Source organism: Papio anubis, chromosome 9 (genome assembly GCF_008728515.1).
Source record: "Papio anubis isolate 15944 chromosome 9, Panubis1.0, whole genome shotgun sequence".
NCBI lineage: Eukaryota > Metazoa > Chordata > Mammalia > Primates > Cercopithecidae > Papio > Papio anubis.
Window position 1 is genome coordinate 45,633,164 of NC_044984.1, and position 25,980 is coordinate 45,659,143.

The 25,980-nt window shown below is 41.6% G+C and overlaps 1 protein-coding gene across 19 annotated transcripts in view; it reads left to right on the forward strand.

Annotated features, from left to right (window-relative positions):
* ATF1 (activating transcription factor 1) overlaps nt 1-25,980 on the forward strand; it is a 67,198-nt gene that overhangs the window by 26,412 nt on the left and 14,806 nt on the right. For 16 of the 19 annotated variants that reach the window (XM_021922338.2, XM_021922340.2, XM_031650461.1 and 13 more), the window contains 4 exons: nt 6,515-6,615; nt 19,995-20,125; nt 24,793-24,975; nt 25,064-25,223. In XM_021922338.2, the coding sequence (XP_021778030.1) occupies nt 6,515-6,615; nt 19,995-20,125; nt 24,793-24,975; nt 25,064-25,223 (575 nt within the window). Of the gene's footprint in view, nt 1-6,503; nt 6,616-19,994; nt 20,126-24,792; nt 24,976-25,063; nt 25,224-25,980 lie in introns of all 19 variants that reach the window. The other 3 variants (XM_021922349.2, XM_021922348.2, XM_031650468.1) reach the window with 1 other exon arrangement.

Genomic DNA, 25,980 nt, shown 5'->3' on the forward strand with positions numbered 1-25,980 from the left:
ACCTGTAATTCTAGCACTTTCGGAGGCTGAGGTGGGTGGATCACATGAGGCCTGGAGTTGAAGACCAGCCTGGCCAACATGGTGAAAGCCCACGTGTACTAAAAATACAAAAATTAGTCGGCCGTGGTGGCGGGCGCCTGTCATCCCAGCCACTCGGGAGGCTGAGGCAGGAGAATCGCTTGAACCCAGGGGACAGAGGTTGCAGGGAGCTGAGATTGTGCCAAAGCCCTCCAGGCTGGTTGACAGAGTGAGACCCTGCCCCCTCCCCCCCCACAAAAAAGACTGGGGACCAGCTCCTCCCTTTCCTCCTTTGAAAGGTCTCTCAATATTTAGATTATCCGGTTTGAGAGTGGGGCTGGGAAGAGAATCAGGACTTTGAGACCGTGAGTAATGAGCATTTTGTGAGGTTAGGCGAACCGTAGTAATAAGGGATAGGAACTACTACTACTAGCTAAATCAAAATCTGGTGCCTCTTTTCCTTTTCCACCTGCCAGACCCACAGCTTGTATTAAATCACATGAATTGCCAGAAACCTTTGAGGAATGATGGCCCTTACCTTTTAGAGTTGTAAATTAATCCTATCATATGTTCTCTCCATTAGCTGAGTGGCTTCAGTTGTTGAAAGGTGGGGAGACGGTTTTGTTAATGTTTTCCAAGTGTAATGGTAACTCTAGAGCTAGACTCTTAAGACTTGTGGGTTCTTTTTTTTTTTTTGAGACAGTTCTTACTCTGTCACCTTGGCTAGAATTGGAGTGCAGTGGTGCAATCGCAGCTCACCACAACCTCCACCTCCTGGGCGCAAGCAATCGTCCCAGCTTAACCTCCCACATAGCTGTGACTATAGGCGTGCGCTGCCAAACCTGGCTAATTTTTGCATTTGTTGTAGGGACTGCATTTTACCATGTTGCCCAGGCTGGTCTTGAACTCCTGGGCTCAAGGGATCTGCCTGCCTTGTCCTCCTAAAGTGCTGGGATTATAGGCATGAGCCCCTGCACCCAGCTCTTTGTCTCTTCTTATTCTTCAATTTCTGTATGCCCATATTGGAGTACTGTCAGAGAGGAACAGAGCTGGACATTTGTTGAAGGCAGCAAGACAGATTTTATCAGATTACTGCAGTATAGGAGAGAAACTCCAACATAAACTGAGCTCAGCTCCACTGAAACACAACAGATGGAAAGTTTTTTAAATATTGGGGTGTTCTGAAGGAAAAGTACATAAGATGTTTGGGGGAGGGAAGGAATTGTCACTATGATTAGCCATCTTGTTTGCTCATTGGCACTTGTCAAAGTTAGGCTCCTACTCTCCCACAGACTGGGAGACAGGGACCATATCTTTTCTTTCTTGGTTACTACATTTACAGGCCCAAAGAAAAACTTCTAGGTTTTAGAATATTTACATCTGACGGGACAGAGAAAGGATTCGTAACAGCAAGTTTTCTAAAATGCTGTAAGAAAAGTGAGGATAGGGGCCTGTAGTCAAGTTTTTCTGGAACAAACAGTAAATTCTTTTGGTAGAATTGAACTTTCTCAGGCAGGCGTTTTAAGGGGGTTCTGGGGTCATTCTAGGGACACATCCTTGGCCTGACAAAAGCCACTTGTCAAGAATTTGGTCAGTTAGTACGAGGGGAGTTAAATGGCGTTGTTTGTGCTACAAATGGAGTTTACAGTTCTTAGTGGCTGGATACATTTTATACAGAATTTCATGACCCTAGGCATTTTGAGGGATGATGAGACTGGAGTTTGTTTCATCTAGTCTTGGGAAGAAGAAAAGAACTTTCAGTGAAAGAAGAAAGGGAACAGGGAGGCTGGGTGTGGTGGCTCACGCCTGTAATCCTGGCACTTTGGGAGGCCGAGGCGGGGGGGATCACCTGAGGTCAGGAGTTTGAGACCAGCCTGGCCAACATGGGGAAACCCCGTCTCTACTAAAAATACAAAAATTAGCCGGGCGTGGTGGCGCATGCCTGTAATCCGGGCTACTCTGGAGGCTGAGGTAGGAGAATCGCTTGAACCCAGGGGCGGAGGTTGCAGTGAGTCGAGATTGTGCCACTTCACTTCAGCCTGGGAAGAAGTGAAACTCAGTCCCAAAGAACACAAGGGAACAGGGAAAGCAATATTCTTGGAGAATAAAAAAGGGTCAGGGGAACAGGGAAAGCAGTATTCTTGGAGCCCAAAGTGAAGAAAGAGAACAGGGAAGGAGGCAGGAAGCTTACTTGAGGGCCTGAGAAGTAGTCCAGGATTTTATTTTGTGATTTAAGTCCAAGAGGAATGGTATGGACCAGAGTAGTCCAGAGGAAGGCATGAGATCTCTGTTAACTGGAAATATTTGAGAAAGCTTTTTGGAAGAGGTAGAACCTGAGATGAGCCTTGAGGGATGATGAGTGGACTTTTCTTAGTTTAGCATTTTATCGTGGTATTTCCATGAAACCGCATCTGATTTCAACAGAAATAAATTATAATTTCATGATTCAATCATTTGCTCGAAATATTTTATTTTTCTTTCAAGATGCTGTCCAAAGTTGGTGTTTTACTCACTTTTTGACTCTTGGTTTCTTGGTTAGTTTTCAGCCACATCTCTTCAAAATAGCATGTGCTAAAAATTCTCCATGTGTTTGCACAGTCAGTTCGTCTGCCTAAAATACCTTCCAGTCCCCCTAACTCCTGCCCCTCCATACATAGCCCTCAAGTAATTGTTAATCATTCAAAACCCAGATGAAATAACACCCTTTCTTTGCTCCCACAGTACAGTGCTTTGTAATTTTCCTCTATTATAACTCTTATTCTGGTTGTTATAGTTAGTTTGTACTCTCAGTCCCTAGTTCAGCCTCTGGTAAATAGAAGGTACCTAATGTTTGGTTAATGATGCAATTCAATATAATCAGCTCTGAAATGTGTTTCCAGTGTTAAGAACTCAGCTATCTTACATGCATAGGTACAATGTATATTTTGTTAACTGAATTCATATTTGTTCTGTTGTCATTAAGAGGATCTGCACTAGTGACAACTGTACCTCTTCCTGGAGAGCAAGTACAGGTTCAGGGGGTCATCCAGACAGCTCAGTCTTTTGTAATTCACCCACCGCATGTGCACACAGTACAGAAATTTGAAGACTTAGTGGTCAAGAGTTGGGACTTTTAGACCCTGAGTCTTCAGATACATTGCTGTTGCTGTACCTATAATATTATAAACCAAGATAAAGTTGTCTTATAAATTAGACTGCAGACCAAATCAGGCAAATAGAAAAGTTTTAGAATTTCTGGTTTCATGTATATAATACCTAGTGAAAATAGAAGACAATTTTAGGGAAAGTTATTGCTAATGATTTAAGGAAATGAAGGACTTTTTTTAAAAAGGGAAAGCACCCTTTTATCCCAGGTACTTTCTATATGCTTTATGGAGTCAGTACTTACCTACCGTATAATTTATGGAGGTCAAATAAAAGAGTTCTCTTGTTGTAGAGGAAAGTTATTATTTGTATTTATCTACCTTCCTATTAATGCCTGACAAAAGTAGGAAAGAGCAAGCCATCCTAGATTCCTTTTCTTTCTACTTTTCCCATTTTATCTTCCAATTTCTGTGAGTCCCAGAATACCTTTAGTCATCTCTCATGTTTAGAAGCAGCTCTCCTAGAAGAAAAGCTGTATTTCTCATTTTCTTCTCCTGATTATGGCAATGTTGTCAAAACTGGAGCTGCATCTTTATGTGGTGTTCACATGTGAAAGGAGGTGGCTGCATGGATTTTTTAGTTTTTATATGAAAATTTTACTCTTATTTGCTGGTGCTGTTATTAAAGATAAATTATTTGATTTTAATTACAAGTAATTCCTTAGTTTTACAATTTATTTTCTTAAGTTCAATGGAAGATTTTGGAGTAAGCTTAGGGACAGACAGTGTAGTTTTATAAGTTAGATTAGAAATGAAGCATTTTATGGCCAGGCACGGTGGCTCACACCTGTAATCCCAGCACTTTGGGAGGCCGAGGTGGGCAGATCATGAGATCAGGAGTTCAAGACCAGCCTGGCCAACATGATGAAACCCGTCTCTACTAAAAATACAAAAATGAGCCAAGCGTAGTGGCAGGTGTCTGTACAATCCCAGCTACTTGGGAGGCCGAGGCAGGAGAATCGCTTGAACCCGGGAGGCGGGAGTTGCAGTGAGCCGAGATTGTGCCATTACACTCCAGCCTGGGTGACAAGAGCAAGACTCTGTCTCAAAAAAAAAAAAAAAAGTATTTATGATGCTTGAGGAAAAGTGACAGATTTTTCTTATTTTAAATTACTGGTTATTATTTCTTAATTATTATTGAGTTGTGACTAATTCTTTTCTATATAATGATGTAGATTTAATGTGGGATATAAATGAGTAGTTATATACTAGAACTCATTTTTGAAGGAGATAACATATAAAAGAAGTGTCTCTGGAAATTTGATGTCTAAATAGTTTAGGGGAAGGCTTTCTGTAGATAGTAACTAATGTGGAGAATTGACTTCTTATGTTCTTTCTAAAGGCCTGTTTGGGTTATTTTATTTTTAATAATTAAGATGAAGTCGGCCAGGTGTGGTGGCTCGCACGTGCAATCCCAGCACTTTGGGAGGCTGAGGCGGGCAGATCATGAGGTCAGGAGTTTGAGACCAGCCTGACCAACATGGTGAAACCCCGTCTCTACTAAAAATACAAAAATTACCTGAGCATGGTGGCACGCGGCTGTAATCCCAGCTATTCAGGAGGCTGAGGCAGGAGAATCACTTGAATCCAGGAGGCGGAGGTTGCAGTGAGCCAAGATCGTGCCACTGCACTCCAGCCTAGGCGACAGAGTGAGACTCCATCTTAAAAAAATATATATATATATATATATATATATATTTATATAAAGATGAAGTCGGATATCACAATCTAACTTTGGACAAATGTTGGAAAGTTTTAATACGCTTAAAAAATTGAGGCCAGACATGGTGACCAACACCTGTAATCCCAGCACTTTGGGAGGCCTGTTTGAGCCCAGGAGTTTGACACCAGCCGGGGTAACATAATAAGACCCTGTCAGAATAAAAAATAATTGGCCGGGCGCGGTGGCTCAAGCCTGTAATCCCAGCACTTTGGGAGGCCGAGACGGGCGGATCTCGAGGTCAGGAGATCGAGACCATCCTGGCTAACACAGTGAAACCCCGTCTCTACTAAAAATACAAAAACTTAGCCGGGCGAGGTGGCAGGCGCCTGTAGTCCCAGCTACTCGGGAGGCTGAGGCAGGAGAATGGCGTGAACCCGGGAGGCGGAGCTTGCAGTGAGCTGAGATCCGGCCACTGTACTCCAGCCTGGGTGACAGAGCGAGACTCCGTCTCAAAAAAAAAAAATAATAATAATAATGAATTAGCTGGGCATGGTGGTGTGCACCTGTAATCCTAGCTACTCAGGAGGCTCAGGCTGGAAGATTGCTTGAGCCCAGGAAGGTGAGGCTGCAGTGAGCTGTCATTGCACCACTGCACTTCAGCCCGGGTGACAGAGCGAGACCCTGTCTCAAAAATAAAAAAATAAAAAATATTAAAAAAAACATTGAAAACAGCTTTTCTCAGTTGTAAAATATTGCTATAACTTGGATATTGTATTGATGTAGTTTATAAAAATAACATATTGTATGCATGTCAAGTGTTACATGTATTAACTTGTTTAATTGTAAAATGAGATAAAAGTGAATCATACAGATTTTAAAATGGCATATATTTATACCTGCCTTTGCCAGTGACCTCCACCTTGCTAGATCTAATGGTCTCTTCTCAGTCCTTATTTTATCTGACTTGTAAACAGCATTGGACATGGTTGATCATTCTTTTCTCCTCAGTATGCTGTCTTCACTAGTTTACCATGGACAGCTCAATCATTTGGTTCTCTTTCATCCTTACTGGTGACTCCATCTTAGTCTCATTTGCTGTTCCTCCTCTTCATCCGGTCTCTTAGTGTTCCTGAGGCTAGTCCTCAGTCTTCTTCTATTTATCCCTGTGAGCTCATCCAGTCTCATGGCTTTAAGGACTCTAAAAAGCTAGACCTCTAGAAATTATGTATCTAGCCCAGACCTCTTTCCAGACCTGCAGGCTTTGTATATTTAGTGGTCGTCTCAATGTCAGCAGTTGAATATTTAACAGGTTTTTTAAAACTTAGCATGTCAGGTAGATTAGTAATAAAACAACACTTTAAAGTAATGTGCATCAGTGTAGAAATAGGGTGGAGGATGAATCAGAGACTAGTCTTTTTAACTCCGGTAAAACAGTACTGCTTCATTTGGGGGATAGACTTTATTCTCAGCTCTGGGCCTGCTATATTTGATACTACTTTAATAGGTTGGGCTCCTGGAGTAAACTTTCTCATTTTCCCTTTTCCTTTTGTTCCTTTCTTTTAGACCTTAGATTTAATGTACAAATGAATTTGAGTGGCCGGAGACAGATCATTTTTTTCTAAAAGTAAATATTCAGTTGTTTCTTTTCCCACCTGCATTGTTCATCATGTTAACACCAGTTCTTTTTTAGGTATCATCTTTATCAGAAAGTGAGGAGTCCCAGGACTCATCCGACAGCATAGGCTCCTCACAGAAAGCCCACGGGATCCTAGCACGGCGCCCATCTTACAGGTGAGTACTCTCTTGTATGAAGCCCTGCATGTTATAATAGTACCAAATGAGTTCAAGTGGTGCTGTGCAAAGTACACTAAAGAAGTTAGCACGTGTCAGTGTTAAGAATGAAATTGGGTGGCCCTCGCCTATAATCTCAGCCCTTTGGGAGGCCAAGGTAGGATTGCTTGAGCCCAGGACTTCAAGACCAGCCTGGGCAACATGGCAAGACCCTGTCTCTTCAAAAAATACAAAACTTAGCTGGACATAGTGGCGCATGCCTGTAGTCCCATCTCGTTAGAGGCTAAGGCAGGAAGATGGCTTGAGCCCAGGAGTTTGAAGTTGATCTACGCCTGGGTGATAGAGCAAGACCCTGTCTCCAAGAAAAAATGAAATTGGACCTTTGGCCGGACGCAGTGGCTTATGCCTGTAGTCCCAGCACTTTGGGAGGCCAAGGTGGGCAGATCACCTGAGATCAGGAGTTGGAGACCAGCCTGGCCAACATGATGAAACCCCGTCTCTAATAAAAATAGAAAAATTAGCTTGGTGTGGTAGTGCACACTTGTAATCCCAGCTACTCAGGAGGCTGAAGCAGGAGAATCACTTGAACCTGGGAGGCGGAGGTTGCCGTGAGCCAAGATTGCGCCACTGCACTGCAGCCTGGGCAACAGAACAAGACTCTTGTCTCCAAAAAAAAGAAGAAAAAAGCAAATTGGATCTTTATCTTATACCATTACACAAATCAGTGCCAAGTGGATACGAGACCTAAATGTTAAGACTTGAAACTGTAAAAATCCTAGAAGAGAACAGAGGGGATAAGCTCTTCGACACTGACCTTGACAATGATTTTTTGGATATCACACCAAAAGCTCAGGCTACAAAAACAAAAATAAATAAATGGGACTACATCAAACTAAAAAAAAGCTTCTGTGTAGCAAAGGAAACCAGCAACAAAATGAAAAGGCAGCTTACGAACTGGGAAAAAATTATTTGCAAACCACTTATCTGATAAGGGGTTAATACCCGTAACTGAAGATAAAATTAGAGAACCTGAGGACACAGCTCTGAGTAGATTACCTAGAATGGAACACAGAAAGACAAATAGAAGTTAAGATAGAAGATAGAATGAGAAGGTCCAGTATACAACATACATAGGATAAAAGGAGAGAAGAGGGAAGGGCACTTCCAGCTTCTACTCTCTCTACAAGAGAAAATGACAATGACTGCAATTTCCAGGATATGAATTTCCCAGTGTAAGAAAGCAAGGTCCAAAACAAGATAAATTAATAGAAACCTACATCTAGATGTATGTTGTGAAGTAAAACTGGAGAACACCAAGGATAAACATGAGATTTTAAAAGCTAAAAGCGTCCAAGAGAAAAGACCAGTTTTTAGAAAGGAATGACCAGTAAGCTGACAACAGATTTTTGAAGTACAGTATAAGACAGTGAACTAAAATCCTTATTTTTATTTTTAAATTATTACATGCTTTTTGAGATGGAGGTCTCACCCTGTTGCCCAGGCTGGAGTGCAGTGGTGTGATCACGGCTTACTGTAGCCTCTACCTCCTGGGTTCAGCTCCTCAGCCTCCTGAGTACCTGGGACTATAAGCATATGCCATGATGCCCACACATGCTATGATGCCCACCTGATTTTTTTATATTTTTGGTAGAGATAGAGTCCCACTATGTTGACCAGGTTGGTCTCAAACTCTTGGGCTCAAGTGATCCTCTCACCTCAGCCTCCCAAAGTGTTGGTATTATAGGCATGAGCCACTGTACTCAGGCTCCAATATTTAAACTCAAAGAGAAAGTAACTTTTGACCTGGAATTCTGTGCCTACCTGGAACATTCTTAGGTGGAGGTCAGGGAGTTCATGGTGAAACCCCACCCTACTGGAAATACACAGAAGGCCTGGCTGGGCCTGGTGGCATGCCTGTAGTAGCCACTTGGGAGGCTGGAGGCACAAGAATCGGCTGAACCAGGGGGTTGCTGTAGTAGCTGAGATTCGGGTGGCCACTGCACTCCAGCCTGGAGTGATGGTGAGCAAGACTCCATCTCAAAAAAAAAAAAAAAAAAAGGAAAAAAAAAAAAAAGAAACTAAGTGTATACTTCAGGAAGAAGAAAATGAAAGGAATGTAAATATAAGAAAGAATGGTGAACAAAGACAATTCATTTCAGTTAGCATTGGCTTTTTAGAACAATAGTAATAATGATTAATTTGGGTAGTTTTGTGGGTTTTTGTTAAGATGCTGTCTTGCTCTGTCACCCAGGCTGGAGTGCAGTGGAGTGATCTCGGCTCACTGCAAGCTCTGCCTCCCAGGTTCACGCCAATCTCCTGCTTCAGCCTCCTGAGTAGCTGGAACTACAGGCGCCCACCGCCACACCTAGCTAATTTTTTGTATTTTTTAGTAGAGACAGGGTTTCACCGTGTTAGCCAGGATGGTCTCGATCTCCTGACCTAATGATCTGCCCACCTCGGCCTCCCAAAGTGCTGGGATTACAGGCATGAGCCACCGCGCCCAGCCTGAACCTGAGATTTCTTTATTAGGTAGGGGTGTCTCAAGGAGGCTATAACATCTGAAAAGAAACTTCTCAAAGTTAAGCTTTCTGGATTGCCACAGATTAGCAAAGATCAAATATTAATTCACTCAAAAATCATCAAACGTGCAAGGACATAAACCAGGTAACTGAGAACTGGCAGAAACAATACATCAACTCAATAAATGCAGGGAAAAAAAGTATTTGATTAAATCCAGCACGTCACACATTTCAACCAAAAATGAATATGTAGCATATGTAGACTTTTAGAACTTAACTATGTATAGTATAGATCATCATTGCCCAAATTCTAGACTGGTCACTACCTGGTGCACATGTGTAATTGGTATGAATAGCATTGCAGAGACTTTGGAAACTGAACTGACATTGGAACCCACAGAAGGCTGATCAGAACTTGTGACCTGGACACAACCAGATTGATACCTTCTAAAACAAGAATATAGGCTAGGTCTGTGGCTCATGCCTGTAATCCCAGCACTTTGGGAGGCTGAGGTGGGAGGACTGCTTGAGTCCAGGAATTTAAGACCAATCTGTGTAATATAACGAGATCCTGTCTCTACAAAAAATACAAAAATTAGCTAGGTATGGTGGTGTGCACCTGTAGTCCCAGCTTCAGGAGGCTGAAGGCAGAGGATCACTTGAGCCCAGGAGGTTGATGCTTCAGTGAGCCATGATTGTGCCATGCACTCCAACCTGAGCGACAAAGCGAGTCCCTGTCTCAAATATACATATGTACATGCAACAAGAATATAAAACATTTTTTATAGTATTTAAACAAGACCCAGAGTCTGATAGCATAATATTGAAAGTGTTCCAAAATTACTTGGTATCAAAGAACAAGGAAAAATCTCAACTTGCATAGGAAAAGACTGTTGACAGAAGCCAACTCCTAGATGATACAAATGTTGGAATTATATGACAAGGACTTTAAAGAAGCTATTATTTAACTGTTCCAACAAGTAAGTGAATTTTCTTGAAAGGTATAAACTCTCAGCCAAAAATAGAGTATGTAAAGAGAATAAAATAGAGATTTCAGAGCCAAGAAACAAAGTAACAGAGATAAAACCTCACTGGATGGGTTCAATAGTAGAATGGAAGTGAGAGAAAAAACAGTCAACTTTGAAGAGTATTCAGTGGATATTATCCAATCTGAACATAAAAAAGCGTGATTGGAAAATTATCTAATTCTCAGGGACCTGTGAGACAATACCTAAAGATCTAAGATTTATGTCATTAGAGTCACAGAGAGAGAGGAAAAAAGTATAGTGCAGAAAAAATACTTGAAGAAATAATGGCTGAAAAATTACCAAATTTGGTGAAAGATGTAAACCTACAGGTTCAGAAATGTCAGCAAACTCTAAACAGGATAAACACAAATAAATCATTGCCCAGACTTACCATAATCAAACGCTGAAAACTAAAGTTAAAGAAAAATTTTATGAGTAGCCAGAGAATAATGGCACATTACTTACAAGAGAACAATGTGAATAACTACAGAGTGCTCATCAGAAACTATGCAGGCGAGAAGAAAATGGAATAGCATTTTTAAAGTGCTAAAAGAAAAAAGAAGTATCTCCTGGGTCTTGGCACCCAAAATAGAAAGAAAATTAAAAAAAGATCAACCCAAAATTCTGTGTCTACTGAAAACATCCTTCAGACTTGGAGGCCAAATAAATATTCTCATGGAGGAAAACTAAGGGAAATCATTGCCAGCAGAACTGCTATAAAACAACTGCTAAGAAAATTCTTAAGAGAAAGAAACTTGAAGGTAAGGAATGAAGAAACAGCATCTGGGCAAATATAATGGACGGTTCCTCTCCTATTGAATTCCTTAAAATAGGGGTCCCCAAGCCCCAGGCCATGGACTGGTACCTGTCTGTGGCCTGTTAGGAATCGGGTTGCACAGCAGGAGGTGAGCAGCAGGTGAGCAACCCTTAGCACCCAAGCTCTGCCTCCTGTCAAATCAGTGGCAGCATTAGATTCTCATAGGAATGTGAACCGTGTTGTGAACTGCACATGCGAGGGATCTAGGTTGCATGCTCTTCATGAGAATCTAATATCTGGTGATCTGAGGTGAAACAGTTTCATCCTGAAACCATCCCCCGACTTCCCTATCCATGGAAAAATTGTCTTCCATGAAACCGGTCCCTGGTGCCAAAAGGGTTAGGATGTAATTCCAGCTACTTGGGGGGCTAAGGCAGTAGAATCACTTGAACCCGGGAGGTGGAGGTTGCAGTGAGCTGAGATCGTACCACTGCACTCCAGCCTGGGTGACAGAGCGAGACTCTGTCTCAATCAATCAGTCAATCAATTTGACAGCTGAAAACAAATTATGAAATTCTGGTGGGGTTTTTAATATATGCAGAGGCAATATATAAAACATCTACAACATAGAGAGGGAAATGTAAACAGTTCTAATATGGTGGTAAGGTTTCTACATTCCACCTGAAGTGGTAAAATACTGATTCTGTGTAGACTGTGAAAAGCTAGGTATCTATATACCCCTAGAGCAACTACTAAAAAAAACTACGCAAAAAGATTTAGTCAAATATACAGTAGATTAAAATTTGAAAAGTCTTCAAGTAGTCCAAAATAATGCAGGTTCAGGAACACAGAAGAATTTTAAAAACAGAATAAACAGAAAGCAAATAATAAAGTGGAAGATCAGCCAATACTGAAGATGGCCTACACTCACCAAATAAAAGGCAATTGTAAAACTATAGATCAATATCCTTCATGAATATATACACACAAAATACTCCACAAAATATTAGCAAACTAAATCCAACAACATATAAAAGGTATTATATGCCATGACCAAACAGGATTTATCCCTGAAATGCAAAATTGGTTTAGTAATTGAAAATCAATTAATGTCATACATCACATTAATAGAATCAAAACAAAAAACATATGATCATCTCAAGACACAGAGCATTTGACAAAAATCCAGTACCCTTTCATGATAAAACTGCTCAACAAACAAATAGAAGGCTGCTTCCTCAACCTGATGAAGAGTATCTACAAAAAACCCACAACTAACCTCCTAATAAGAAAATAATGTGGAGATCCCCTCTCACCACTTCTAAACATTGCACTCAGGGAATTAGTCAATAAATTAAATAAAAGGCATCCTGATTGGAAAGGACTAAATAAAACACTTTGTACACGACATTATCTTATATGTACAAAATCCTAAAGAATCTATTAAAATAGAACTAATCAACAAGTTCCAGCAAGGTTGTAGGATGTAAGATCAATATAACAAAAATCAACTGTATTTCCTTATATTAGCAATGACTAATCAAAAAATGAAACTTAAAAACAATTCTATTTACAATAACAAAGTATAAAAGATTTAAAATTAAATTTATAAATTTAAATTATACCTAGATATGAATTTAACAAAAGAAACAGAACACATATACTGGAGGCCAGGCTCAGTGGCTCATGCCTGTAATCCCAACACTTTGGGAGGCCGAGGCAGGCAGTCACCTGAGGTCAGGAGTTTGAGACCAGCCTGGCCAACATGGTGAAACCCTGTCTCTTCTAAAAATACAAACATTAGCCAGGCCTGGTGACTGGCACGCACCTGTAGTTCCAGCTACTCAGGATGCTGAGGCGGGATAATCCCTTGAACCTGGAAGGCAGAGGTTACAGTGAGCTGTGATCGCACCATTGCACTCCAGACTGGGTGACAAGAGCAAAACTCCATCTCAAAAAAAAAGAATACATATACTGGAAACTATAAAACCTTATTGAAAGAAATTTTAAAGGATCTAAGTAAGGCCGGGAGCAGTGGCTCACACCTGTAATTCCAGCACTTTGGGAGGGTCAAGGCGGGCAGATCACGAGGTCAGGAGTATGGGACCAGCCTGGCCAATATGGTGAAACCCTGTCTCTACTAAAAATACAAAAATTAGCTGGGCGTGGTGGCCCGTGCCTGTAATCCCCACTACTCAGGAGGCTGAGACAGAAGATTCTCTTGAATCCAGGAGGCAGAGGTTGCGTTGAGCTGAGATCGCGCCACTGTACTCCAGCCTGGGCATCAGAGCGGGGAGACTCCCCGTCTTAAAAAAAAAAAAAAAAAGATCTAAATAAGTGAAAATACATCTCATGTTAATTGATCAGAATACTAAATATTAAGACAACCCCATTAAAAAATGAGCAAGGGGGCTGGGCATGGTGACTCATGCATGTAATCCCAGCACTTTAGGAGGCTGAGGTGGGTGGATCACCTGAGGTTAGGAGTTCGAGACCAGCATGGCCAACATGGTGAAACCTTGTCTCTACTAAAAATAAAAATAAAAACATTAGCCAGGCATAGTGGTGGGCACTTGTAATGCCAGCTACTAGGGAGGCTGAGGCAGGAGAATCACTTGAACCAGGAGGCAGAGGTTGTAGTGAGCCGAGATTGCACCACTGTGCTCCAGCTTGGGCGACATCAAAAAAAAAAAAAGAAAAAAAGCAAAGGATTTGAATAAAAATTTATCCAAAGAAGATAAACAAATGACTAATAAAGCTATGAAAAAATGTTCAACATCATTTATCATTAAGGGAATTGCAAATCAAAATTGTGAAATACTGCTTCAAACCCACTAGGATGACTCAAATAGAAAAAAAAGACCAATAATAAGTGTTGGTGATGATATAGAGAAATTAAAACTCTCATACACTGCAGGTAAGAATGTTAAAAAAAAAAAATAGTACAGTTGCTATGGAAAACAGTCTGGCAGTTCTTCAGAATACTAAGTTACCATATGACCCACTACTTCCTATGCTAGTTATATCCCCAAGAGAAATAAAAACATACATTTATATGAAAACTTGTACATGAATGTTTATAGCAGCATTGTTTATAATAGCCAAAGCATGGAAACAACCCAAATGTCCATTAAGTGTTGAATGGATAAACAAAATGTGGTGTATTCATAAAATTGAATATTTTTACTTAGCAATTAAAAAGCAATGAAGTCCTAATACATGCTACAACATGGATAAACCTTGAAAATATTAACCTAAGTAAAATAAGTCATTTGTAAGAGATTGCATATTGTATGATTCCATTTATATGAAATGTCCAAAATAGACAAATTTATAGAAACAAAGTAGGCAAGTGGTTGCTTAGAGCTTGGGAGAGGAAAGAGAAGAATGAATTGACTGCTGATGGGTACCAAGTTTCTTTTAGGGGAACAAAAGTGTTCTAAGATTACAGTAGTGGTTGCACAACCCTGTTAATATACTAAAAACACTGAATTGTATGCTTAAATGAGTTAATTGTATGGTATGTGAATTATGTCTCAGAGTCATTTTTCTTTAAAAAGACAAAGATTATTAGAATGGATATAAAAAATGACTCACTTCAAAAATGATCTAGCTAGTCTAAAGTAAAAGGATAGTTAAAGACATACCATGAAAACACTAATGAAAAAAAACTAACATGGCTATATTATTGTCATATAAAATAGACTTCAGAATAAGGAAAATCTGCAGAGATAAAGAGGGATATTACATAATGATAAGAGTTCACCAAGAAGACATAATCCAAATGTGTATGCATCTAACAAAAGAGCTTTATAATATATTTATAAAAAACTAGTAGGGCAGGTCCCATTGGCTCACACCTGTGATCTCAGCCCTTCCAGAGGCCAAGGAGGGAGGATTGCATGAGCCTAGGAGTTCAAGACCAGCCAGGGCAACATAGTGAGACCCTGTCTCTTCACAAAATTAAAGTTAGCCAGACGTGGTGGTTTGTGCCTCTGGTCCCAACTGCACAGGATTTGGAGGCTGCAATGAGCTATGATTGAGCCACTACACTCTAGCATGGATGACAGCAAGACCCTGTCTCTAAAAAGAAACTAACAGAACTGAAAAGAGAAACAAACAGGTCCACAGTTACAGTTGATGACTTCAATTAACCTGTCTCAGGATTCATTAGAACTTGTAGTCAGGGCCCGGATCCCAGCCCTTTGGGAGGCCAAGGCGGGCGGATCACAGGTCAGGAGATCGAGACCATCCTGGCTAACATGGTGAAACCCCGTCTCTACTAAAAATACAAAAAAAAATTAGCTGGGCGTGGTGGCAGCGCCTGTAGTCCCAGCTACTCGGGAGGCTGATGCAGGAGAATGGTGTGAACCCGGGAGGCGGAGCTTGCAGTGAGCCGAGATCGCGCTACTGCACTCCAGCCTGGGTGAGAGCGAGACTCCGTCTCAAAAAAAAAAAAAAGAACGTGTAGTCAGAAAATCAGCAAGATTATAGAAGAACCTAATGCCAGATAATATCAGAAGCCAACAAGATCTTTTTTTTTTTTCTCCTGAGATTGAGTCTCACTCTGTCACTCAGGCTGGAGTGCAGTAGCACGATCTCAGCTCACTGCAACCTCCGCCTTCCAGGTTCAAGCAATTCTCCTGCCTCAGCCTCCAAACCCACGCCCAGCTAACTTTTTTTGTTTTTAGTAGAGACGGGGTTTCACTATATTGTCCAGGCTGGTCTCGAGCTCCTGTCCTTGTCATCTGTCTGCCTTGGCCTCCCAAACTGCTGGGATTACAGGCGTGAGCTTTGCCTAACTGACATTTTTATAACACTTGACCCAGCAGCTGTAGAATGAAGAAAATCCACCAAGAAATATCACATTCTGGGTCATAACAAATCTTACCAAATTTAAAAGAACAGAAATCATGCACAGAATGTTCTGTGATCATACTGAAATTAGAGTAGAATAATAGGTACAGGAAGGCCAGGCACAGTGGCTCATGCCTGTAATCCCAGCACTGTGGGAGGCCAAGGTGGCCAGATTGCTTGAGCCTAAGAGTTTGAGACCAGCCTGGGCAACATAGGGAGACCTTGTCTCTACAAAAAAATACAAAAAATTAGCCAGGTATGGTGGTGCACACCTGTAGTCCCAGCCACTCGGGAGGCTGAGGTGGGAAGATCACTTGAGCCTGGGAGATCAAGGCTGCAGTGAGCTGTGATCGTGCCACTGTACTCCAGCCTAGGTGACAGAGTGAGACCCTGTCTCAAAAAAAAGAAAAAAAAATCTTTTGTGATTCTTAAGCCACTGTGACCAAATGGTTCTTAAGTAGGGAATGTCTACAGAGTAAGTCTCCTTATTAATATTTTCAAGCATGAATTAGTTATTTCCAGTGTGGTTCTTACAGACATTCGCAGGATTACCATGTTTTCCTTTCTGATGAACATTCCCATCTTTACACTGAATTTGGAGTTTTCAGGTCTTGCTCTTAAGCATAGTCAGATATGAAAAGAAACACTGAGAAGCAGACTAGGTGGCCAATTATTTGCATTATAGTATTGAGAAAAAAAATAAAGCCGGGCACAGTGACTCACACCTGTAATCCCAGCACTTCGGGAGGCCCAGGTGGGCAGATCACCTGAGATCAGGAGTTCAAGACCAGCCTGACCAAAATGGTGAAACACTATCTTCACTAAAAATACAAAAATTAGCCGGGTGTGGTGGTGCACGCCTGTAATACAGGAGGCTGAGGCAGGAGACTTGCTTGAAATTAGGAGGCAGAGGTTGCAGTGAGCTGAGATTGCACTGCTGCACTCCAGCCTGGGCAACAAAAGTGAAACTCTGTCTCAAAGAAAAAAAAAAAAGAAAAAAGAACTGCTAGTAGTTGTTTTTTCCTAAATCATTTAGCATTTACCAACTGTCCAGACCAAAGGTTATTTTCAGGTAAGAAAGTTCTGATTTCAACTTCTCCATTGGCCCATGCTCAGCACAGTTTATCCTGTTCCAAGTCCTCATTGAAGAACTTGTTTACTTGGCTGTCACTGACACCAAATGGGCTTGTAGACACAAAATGCCATAAGGATAACAGTCATCAGCAGGATGCTGAAAATGGTTCCCATCAACACCAGGTTCTGCCTGCGCAGCACCACATAGGGCCGGCTTCACTCCAGCAGATCCATGGCACTCAGGGCCTCTTCCTGCCCCACCAGGAGGCTGCACAGGCCAAGGCACAGCCATGGCAACGCCAGATGCAGCATCTTCCCCTGTACTTTTCTTTATACTCAGAAGTGTTTCATAATTTAAAATGGAAAAATAAATGGGCGCAGCATTCCACAGTCTCATGATAGACTGGCTGTAGGACCATGCAGGCATTGGACAGAGGTGGACTTGTGGAAAAAAAGACCATGCAGGCAGTTTGTTAAATGACTCTGGAGCTCTACTCCAGACCTACTTACTCAATCATGGCCACCAGATGGGAATCTAGATTCAACAGACCTTTCCAGAATGATTCTGTTACATAGGCAGGTTTTGGAAGCACTGTGACTATTCTACAGAAATGCTTAAAACAGAGTCCTATAGGACTGACACCTCCATTGTGCTTCCTGTGGAACTTCTCTTAATGTAGTCTACAGTTGTATTAGCTCTTGGTGGGACAACAGTCCACACAAAGGAGACCAAACTGGAGAAGGATCTTCAACATGTTACAGAAGAACACATGAAAAAACTGAAAGTATTTGGCCTAGAATAAGGAAGACTTGTAGCAGTTATCAAATACTGCAAAGTAGGTCACAGATATAGAATTGGGATTAGGCTTAAATTTCTTGCTATGACTCATGCCTGTAGTCCCAACACTTTAGAAGGCCTAGGTGGAAGAATCACTTGAACCCAGAAATTCAAGAACAGCCTGGGCAAAATAGGCCCCATCTCTACTAAAAAAAAAAAAAAAATTAGCCAGGTATGATGACATGTACCTATAATCCCAGATGCTTGGGAGGCTGAGGCAGGAGGATCGCCTGAGCCTGAGAAGTCAAAGTGGGGTGAGCCATGATCATGCCACGGTACTCCAGCCTGGGCAACAGAGTGAGGCTGTCTCAAAAGAAAAGAAAAAAATAATTAATAAATTTATTTAGTTTCACTGGATGGAACTAGCTTTGGATCCAAAAAAGGAAAGGTTCTAACTATTCAATAATAGAATGGTTTACTTTTTGGAAATAGTGGGTGCCATTTTTCTGGAAGTAGAGGTTGTCAGGAATGTTAGGGAATTCCTCCATGAGCTGGGAAGTTGGCATAGATAAAAGAGCCCTTTTCATTCTAAGGGCTTTCTTTTTCCTTTGTGATTCCTTTTTTGTTGTTTTCACATAAGTATTTCAGTTTTCTCATTTTTCTACAGTGAACATAGAATTCTTAAGCATTTCTTTTTTCTGTCTTTTTTTCAGAAGCAAACAATGCATATTGCCTACTCTTTCCTCTACCCCCAATTGTCTTTTTTTTTTTTTTTGGGACAGAGTCTCATGTTGTCGCCCAGGCTGGAGTGCAGTGGCACAAATTCCACTCATTGTAGCCTCCACCTCCCGGGTTAAAGCAATTCTCCTGCCTCAGCCTCCCAAGTAGCTGGAATTACAGACGTGAGCAACCACGCCCAGCTAATTTTTGCATTTTTAGTAGAGATGGGGTTTTACCATGTCGGCCAGGCTGGTCTTGAACTCCGGAGCTCAGGTGTTCTGCCTGCCTTGGCCTCCCACAGTACTGGGATTACAGGCATCAGCCACTGCGCCCATCCCCAATTGTCTTGAAAGACCTTTCTTTTTATCAAGGAATACTTTTTCCATCCCTTATTCTTGTCATTAGTGCCATTTCACTGAGTCTGAGGGATATCCATGGGATCATATTTACCTCTTTTTGTTAAAATAAGCAATGTTATTCATCATTGATACTCTGCATTTTATAGTAGTTTTTCTTACCTACTTCGTTTGGAGAACTGTTTTACGGGTTTTTATTTTTTGTTTTTGTTTCTTTTGAGACAGAGTCTCACTCTGTCGCCCAGGCTGGAGTACAGTGGCACTATCTTGGCTCACTGCAACCTCCACCTTCCAGGTTCAAGCAATTCTCCCAACTCAGTCCCCCCAAGTAGCTGGGATTACAGGCACACACCACAATGTCCAGCTAATTTTTGTATTTGTGGTAGGGATGGGGTATCACCGTGTTGACCAGGCTGGTCTCCAAACTCCTGATCTCAAGTGATCTGCCCACCTCAGCCTCCCAAAGTGCTGGGATTACAGGTGGGAGCCACCATGCCCGGCCCTCTTTACTCTTTAATATGTAATCAGCCTGGAGCACGTCATTATAATAATATGTGCTAAATAAAATGATTCTTTGGAATAATAGTTTAAATGTCCGGTAGATTATTGGACTCTCACTGTGTCGCCCAGGCTGGAGTGCAGGGGTGCGACTTTGGCTCACTGCAATCTCTGTCTCCTGAATTCAAGCAATCCTCCTGCCTCAGTCTCCCAAATAGCTGGGATTACAGGTGCCCGCCACCATGCCCAGTTTATTTTTGTATTATTACTAGAGACAGGGTTTCACCTTATTGGCCAGCCTGGTCTCGAACTCCTGACCTTGTGATCCACTGGTCTCGGCCTCCCAAAGTGATGGGATTACAGGCATGAGCCACCACTCCTGGCCGATTATTGTAACTTTTACCTGAGATTGAAAAAGTTTTAGAAATTTCTTTTTGTGGCTGGGCATGGTGGCACATGCCTGTAATCCCAGCACTTTGGGAGGAGGAGATGAGTGGATCACTTGAGGCCAGGAGTTCAAGACCAGCCTGGCCAACATGGTGAAACTTCGTGTCTACTGAAAATACAAAAATTAGCTGAGTGCGGTGGCTTACGCTTGTGGTCCCAGCTACTTGGGAGGCTGGGGCACAAGAATCTCTTAAGCCAGGGAAGCAGAGGTTGCAGTGAGCTGTGATGGCGCCACTGTACTCCAGCCTGGGTGACAGAGCAAGATCTTGTCTCAAAAAAAAAAAAATTTCTTTTCGTGAAGTCATTCACATTACCAATGTTTAACAGAGTTCTGTTTTTTTACAGAAAAATTTTGAAAGACTTATCTTCTGAAGATACACGGGGCAGAAAAGGAGACGGAGAAAATTCTGGAGTTTCTGCTGTCACTTCTATGTCTGTTCCAACTCCCATCTATCAGACTAGCAGCGGACAGTACAGTATGTATAGGAATCAATTTCCACGTTATAAACACACAAAACCTGACTTTTCTGTAGAAAGACATGGTGTTAGAAAAACTGTCATACTTTGATAGTGATGATTATTAAAGGATGTTTTCAGCCAGGAATAATGCAAAGTACTGTTTCGCATTATTTCATTTACTCCTTACAACAACTTTGTGACATAGGCAGTTATCAATGTATGAGGGAACTGAGACCTACATCATTAGATACTGTTTTGTTTTGAGACAGAGTCTCGCTCTTGTCGCCCAAGCTGGATGCAGTGGCACGATCTTGGCTCACTGCAACCTCCACCTCCTGGGTTCAAGTGATTCTCCTGCCTCAGCCTCTGGAGTAGCTGGGATTACAGGCGTGTGCCACCACGCCCGGCTAATTTTTGTATTTTTAGTAGAGAGGGGGTTTCACCATATTGGCTAGGCTGGTCTCAAACTTCTGACCTCAGGTGATCCGCCCACCTTGGCCTCCCAAAGTGCTGGGATTACAGGCATGAGCCACTGTGCCCGGCCTTATTTTGTCCATTCTTTTATCTATGTAGTTCCATACATAATTGCTGTATATTAGTATAATTCCTTTCAGAACATTCCTGGCCTTTTTTTTTTTTTTTTTTTTTTTTGAGATGGAGTTTCGCTCTGTTGCCCAAGTTAGAGTGCAGTGCCATGATCTCAGCTCACTGCAACCTCCACCTCCCTGGTTCAAGTGATTTTCCTTCCTCAGCCTCCCAGGTAGCTGGGATTATAGGCGTGCACCACTTTGCTTGGCTAATTTTTGCATTTTTAGTAGAGACGGGGTTTCACCATGTTGGCCAGGTTGGTCTCGAACTCTCCTGACCTGAAATGATTCACCCACCTCGGCCTCCCAAAGTGCTGGGATTACAGGCGTGAGCCACCACTCCTGGCCCCTGCCTATTCGTTAAAAATATTTATTGTTTGATTTATATACAGTAAAATTCACTCTTTGGGGAGTTTATGAGTTTTGACAAACATGTAGAATAGTATAACACCACCAATCAAGATTGAGTTCTATCACCCTAAGGAATTTACTTGTGCTGCCTATTTGTTGTCTCCCGCTCCACTCCTAACATTAATCTTTAAGTTTCATTCAGTCTTGCCACAAAATATATGTCCCATCTGACTACCTCTTGCCATCTCCAACCACTACCAGCTTAGTTTAGGCTGTCATCTGAATTACTGGAGTAGGCATCCAGTTGGTCATCGTGCTTCCATTCTTGCCCTAATAATCAGTTTTCCATGCTGTGGCCAAAGTGATTTATTTAAGATGTCAACTAGATCACATCATTCCTGCTCAAAGTCCTCTAGTGACATTTTATCACACTTAGAATAAAATCCAGATCTTACAAGGTATGACATTTAGGATCTGCCTACCACTCTGACCTCATCTCCTGCCACCTGATGGCATTCTGACTGCCCCAGACTTCCTAACTGTACCTCAGACACACGAGCTTGTTTCTGCTTCAGGATCTCTGGAGTTGTCGTTGCTCATGCCTGGCATGTTCTTCCCCCAGATCCTTACATGGCTTGCATCCTACACCCCTGCTGTGCTTAAGTGTCACCTCCACAAAGAGACCACTCTTTTTCAGACTTGTGGCTCCTCCCTTTAGTTTTCCTTAATCTCCTATATTTTTCTTTATAGCATTTACATATAATTAAGTTAGTACACATTAGTTTAATTATAGACTGTATGTATGTAAGTATAGATTAGCTTATTTATGATCTGTTTTACCCACTAGAATATAGCATCCTTAAGGGAAAGAACCTTATTTGTTTCATTCACAACTACATCCTTGACATATAGGACCCGGCATATAGTAGGCTTTCAGTTAAGTTTGTTATGAATAAATTAATTTAGAATATATGTATAGAATACCACTTAAGAAACTGGGGGCCAGGCCCGGTGGTTCATGCCTGTAATCTCAGTATGTTAAGACGCTGAGGCTGGAGGATTTCTTGGAGCCACATTCAGGACCAGCCTTGGCAACATAGCAAGACTGCGTCTCTACAGAAAAGTGAGGAAAAAAAGAGCCGGGCATCATGATATGTGACTAGTCCGATCTACTCAGGAAGCTGAGATGGGATCTCTTGAGCCTGGGAGGTCGAAGTTACCGTGAGCCCTGATCGTACCACTGCACTCCAGCCTGGGCAACAGAGCAAGACCAATCTCAGAAAAAGAAAGAAAGAAAAGAAAGAAACTGGGAGCAATGGTTGCAAGGAAAGAAGCTTGGGAGCGAGATCAGAGGTAGTGGGGAGGTTCACATGTTATCACTGAAATAAGTGTAGTACAGACTAGTATTTAGGGCAGCATGGACCAGTAGAACTTAGTATGATAATGGGAATGTTTTATGTCTGCATTGTCCCAGAATAGTAGCCACTAAAGCATGTGTGACTATTGAGTGCTTGAAATATGGCTGGTGGAGAAACTGAAATTTTAATTTTGTTTAATTTTAGTTAATTTAAATAGCCACATGGGGCTAATGGCTACCCTATCAGACAGCTCAGTTTTAGAATAAATACAGCACATTAACAGGTAAATACACATGTTAAGAACAGGAAGATATGTTGCAAAAATGAAGATATGTATTAACATACTTAATATCAAAACATTTGCATCTACAGGTATGTATTTTGATATATTAGGTTTGTGTAAAAGTAATTGCGGTTTTTGCCACTGAACATAATGGCTAAAGTATATTCAAGTCTGATACTGATAAAGTCTGTATAAGCACAGGAAAATAATGGGAAACATGTGCACCAAAAATAATAATTATCTCGGGATGGGGGCGGAGGGGGGACAGTGAAATAGAGATAGATAATGGGACCTTTAATTTTATTGATGTTTATACTTATATAAATATGTGTGTGTGTGTGTATATATATAATAATGTGTTGCAGGGAAAAAGATTGAAACTAATTGTTAATATAACTTCACAGCAAATCTCTGAGCCTGTTACGGTGGATCACGCCTGTAATCCCTGCACTTTGGGAGGCCAAAGTGGGAGGATCACTTGATTTCAAGACCAGCCTGGGCAATATAGGGAGCCCCTATCTCTATAAAAAATTTAAAAATTAGCTAAGCATGGTCATGTTCATCTATAGGTCCAGCTACTTGGGAGGCTGAGGTGGGAGGATTGCTTGAGCCCAGGAGGTAGAGTGCAGTGGCGAACCAGGACCACACCACTGCACTCCAGCTAATAAATATTTTGAAACTCATAAATTAAAATTGGGGCAGTTGGGGAGGGATAATTATGAACGTGTGAAAAAATATTTTTCCATCAAAATACACACATATACATGTATTTTGGCTTCCTGGTAGCCAAAACATAAAAGGAAAAAATGTTACATAACTCTAATCCAAAAAGAGGGTACAGAGATGAGGCATTCAATTCTGAAGATTATATGGGAATTGAATAATGCTAAAATGTTTTCTATTTGGTCATGCCTTATGGGCATTTAAGGGCTGAGGAGAAAGCATGAACACAGGTATAATTCAGTGAACAAATGTTTGTGGGGAGCTAAGTAGTGTTTTCTACACAGTGGCTTTCTGCTATCTTTATTAGTGATTTTCACTAGGAAGTAAATGAATAGATTACATTTCTTTTTTTTTTTTTGAGACGGAGTCTCGCGCTGTGTCACCCAGGCTGGAGTTCAGTGGCGCGATCTCGGCTCACTGCAAGCTCCGCCTCCCAGGTTCACGCCATTCTCCTGCCTCAGCCTCCGAGTAGCTGGGACTACAGGCGCCCGCCACCACGCCCGGCTAGTTTTTTGTATTTTTAGTAGAGACGGGGTTTCACCATGTTAGCCAGGATGGTCTCGATCTCCTGACCTCGTGATCCACCCGCCTCGGCCTCCCAAAGTGCTGGGATTACAGGCTTGAGCCACCGCGCCCGGCCTAGATTACATTTCTTAACTATCACTTAAGTAAATATCTTAATAACATGTAATACATTTAACAGTGGTACCACTAGAAAATGGAGCTAAGAAACAGTATAAAAATGACTTATTTTCTCATTATATAACCTTTTATTCTATTGAATTTTTTTCCATAAGCACGTTATCTATTCAGAAATATTTTGAAGTAATAACCTTTATAATGCTTTTGACTCAAAATTACAAAGTATGTTTATGTTTCCTTTTTATTTTTTCTTAAAAATTAACTATCATGGGGCCAAGCGCAGTGGCTCATGCCTATAATCCCAGCACTTTGGGAGGCTGAGGCGGGTGGATCACCTGGGGTGAGGAATTCAAGACCAGCCTGGCCAACATGGAGAAACTCTGTCTCTACTAAAAATACAAAAATCAGCTGGGCATGGTGGCGCACACCTGTAATCCATGCTCCTTGGGAGGCTGAGGCACAAGAACGGCTTGAACCCAGGAGGCAGAGGTTGCAGCGAGCTGAGATTGTGCCACTGCACTCCAGCCTGGGCAGTAGAGTGAGACTCCATCAAAAAAAGAAAAAAAAAAAAATGCTGTTTTATTCCTTTTACATGTAGTTCACCTAAAGTAGTCAGCAGTTACCAAGTAGAACTGCATTCATACCTGTTTTAGTAAATAGTGTTTGTGGGCTTTTTGCCACTCCTTTGAATTAGTGTATTGTATAACCTTACAATAGCTGTTTTCTCTCTTTGATTAAAGTTGCCATTGCCCCAAATGGAGCCTTACAGTTGGCAAGTCCAGGCACAGATGGAGTACAGGGACTTCAGACATTAACCATGACAAATTCAGGTAGTACTCAGCAAGGTACAACTATTCTTCAGTATGCGCAGACCTCTGATGGACAGCAGATACTTGTGCCCAGCAATCAGGTGGTTGTACAGAGTAAGTATGCTTTCTGTCTACAGAAAATCTCCTAACACTCTCAGAGACACTTAACCAACTAACTCATTCACTCTTGTTTGCCTTCTAGCTGCATCAGGAGATATGCAAACGTATCAGATCCGAACTACACCTTCAGCTACTTCTCTGCCACAAACTGTGGTGATGACATCTCCTGTGACTCTTACCTCTCAGACAACTAAGACAGATGACCCCCAATTGAAAAGAGAAATAAGGTTAATGAAAAACAGGTAGGTAGTAAAATCATACTACCAGAATGGGTAATGTTTTTACAAATCTCAAAACATAGCCAGATGTTAACTGGAACTGTATACAGTCATGGGCTCCATGACAATGTTTAAGTAAACGATGGACCACATATATGAATGATGGTGGTCCCATAAAATTATAATGGAGCTGAAAAAGTCCTGTGGTAATGTCATAGTGCAACACATTACTCACATGTTTGTGGTAATGCTGGTATAAACAAACCTATTGTGCTGCCAGTCATTTAAAGTGTAGCACATGCAATTATGTATAGAACATAATGCTTGATACTATAATAAGTGAATGTTATTGGTTTATGAATTTACTATATTTTATCATTAAAGTGTGTATGCCTTCTACTTTTTTTTTTTTTTTTTAAGTTAACTGTAGGCCAGGCATGGTGGCTCACGCCTGTAATCCCAGCACTTTGGGAGGCTGAGGCGGGCAGATCATGAGGTCAGGAGATCGAGACCATCCTGGCTAACACAGTGAAACCCCGTCACTACTGAAAATACAAAAAAATTAGTTGGGCATGGTGGTGGGCACCTGTAGTCCCAGCTACTCGGGAGGCTGAGGCAGGAGAATTGCGTGAACCCAGGAGGCGGAGCTTGCAGTGAGTCGAGATTGTGCCACCACACTCCAGCCTGGGCAACAGAGTGAGACTCCGTCTCCAAAAAAAAAAAAAAGTTAACTGTAAAACGGCCTCCAGGCAGCCCCTACAGTAGGTATTCCAGAAGAAGG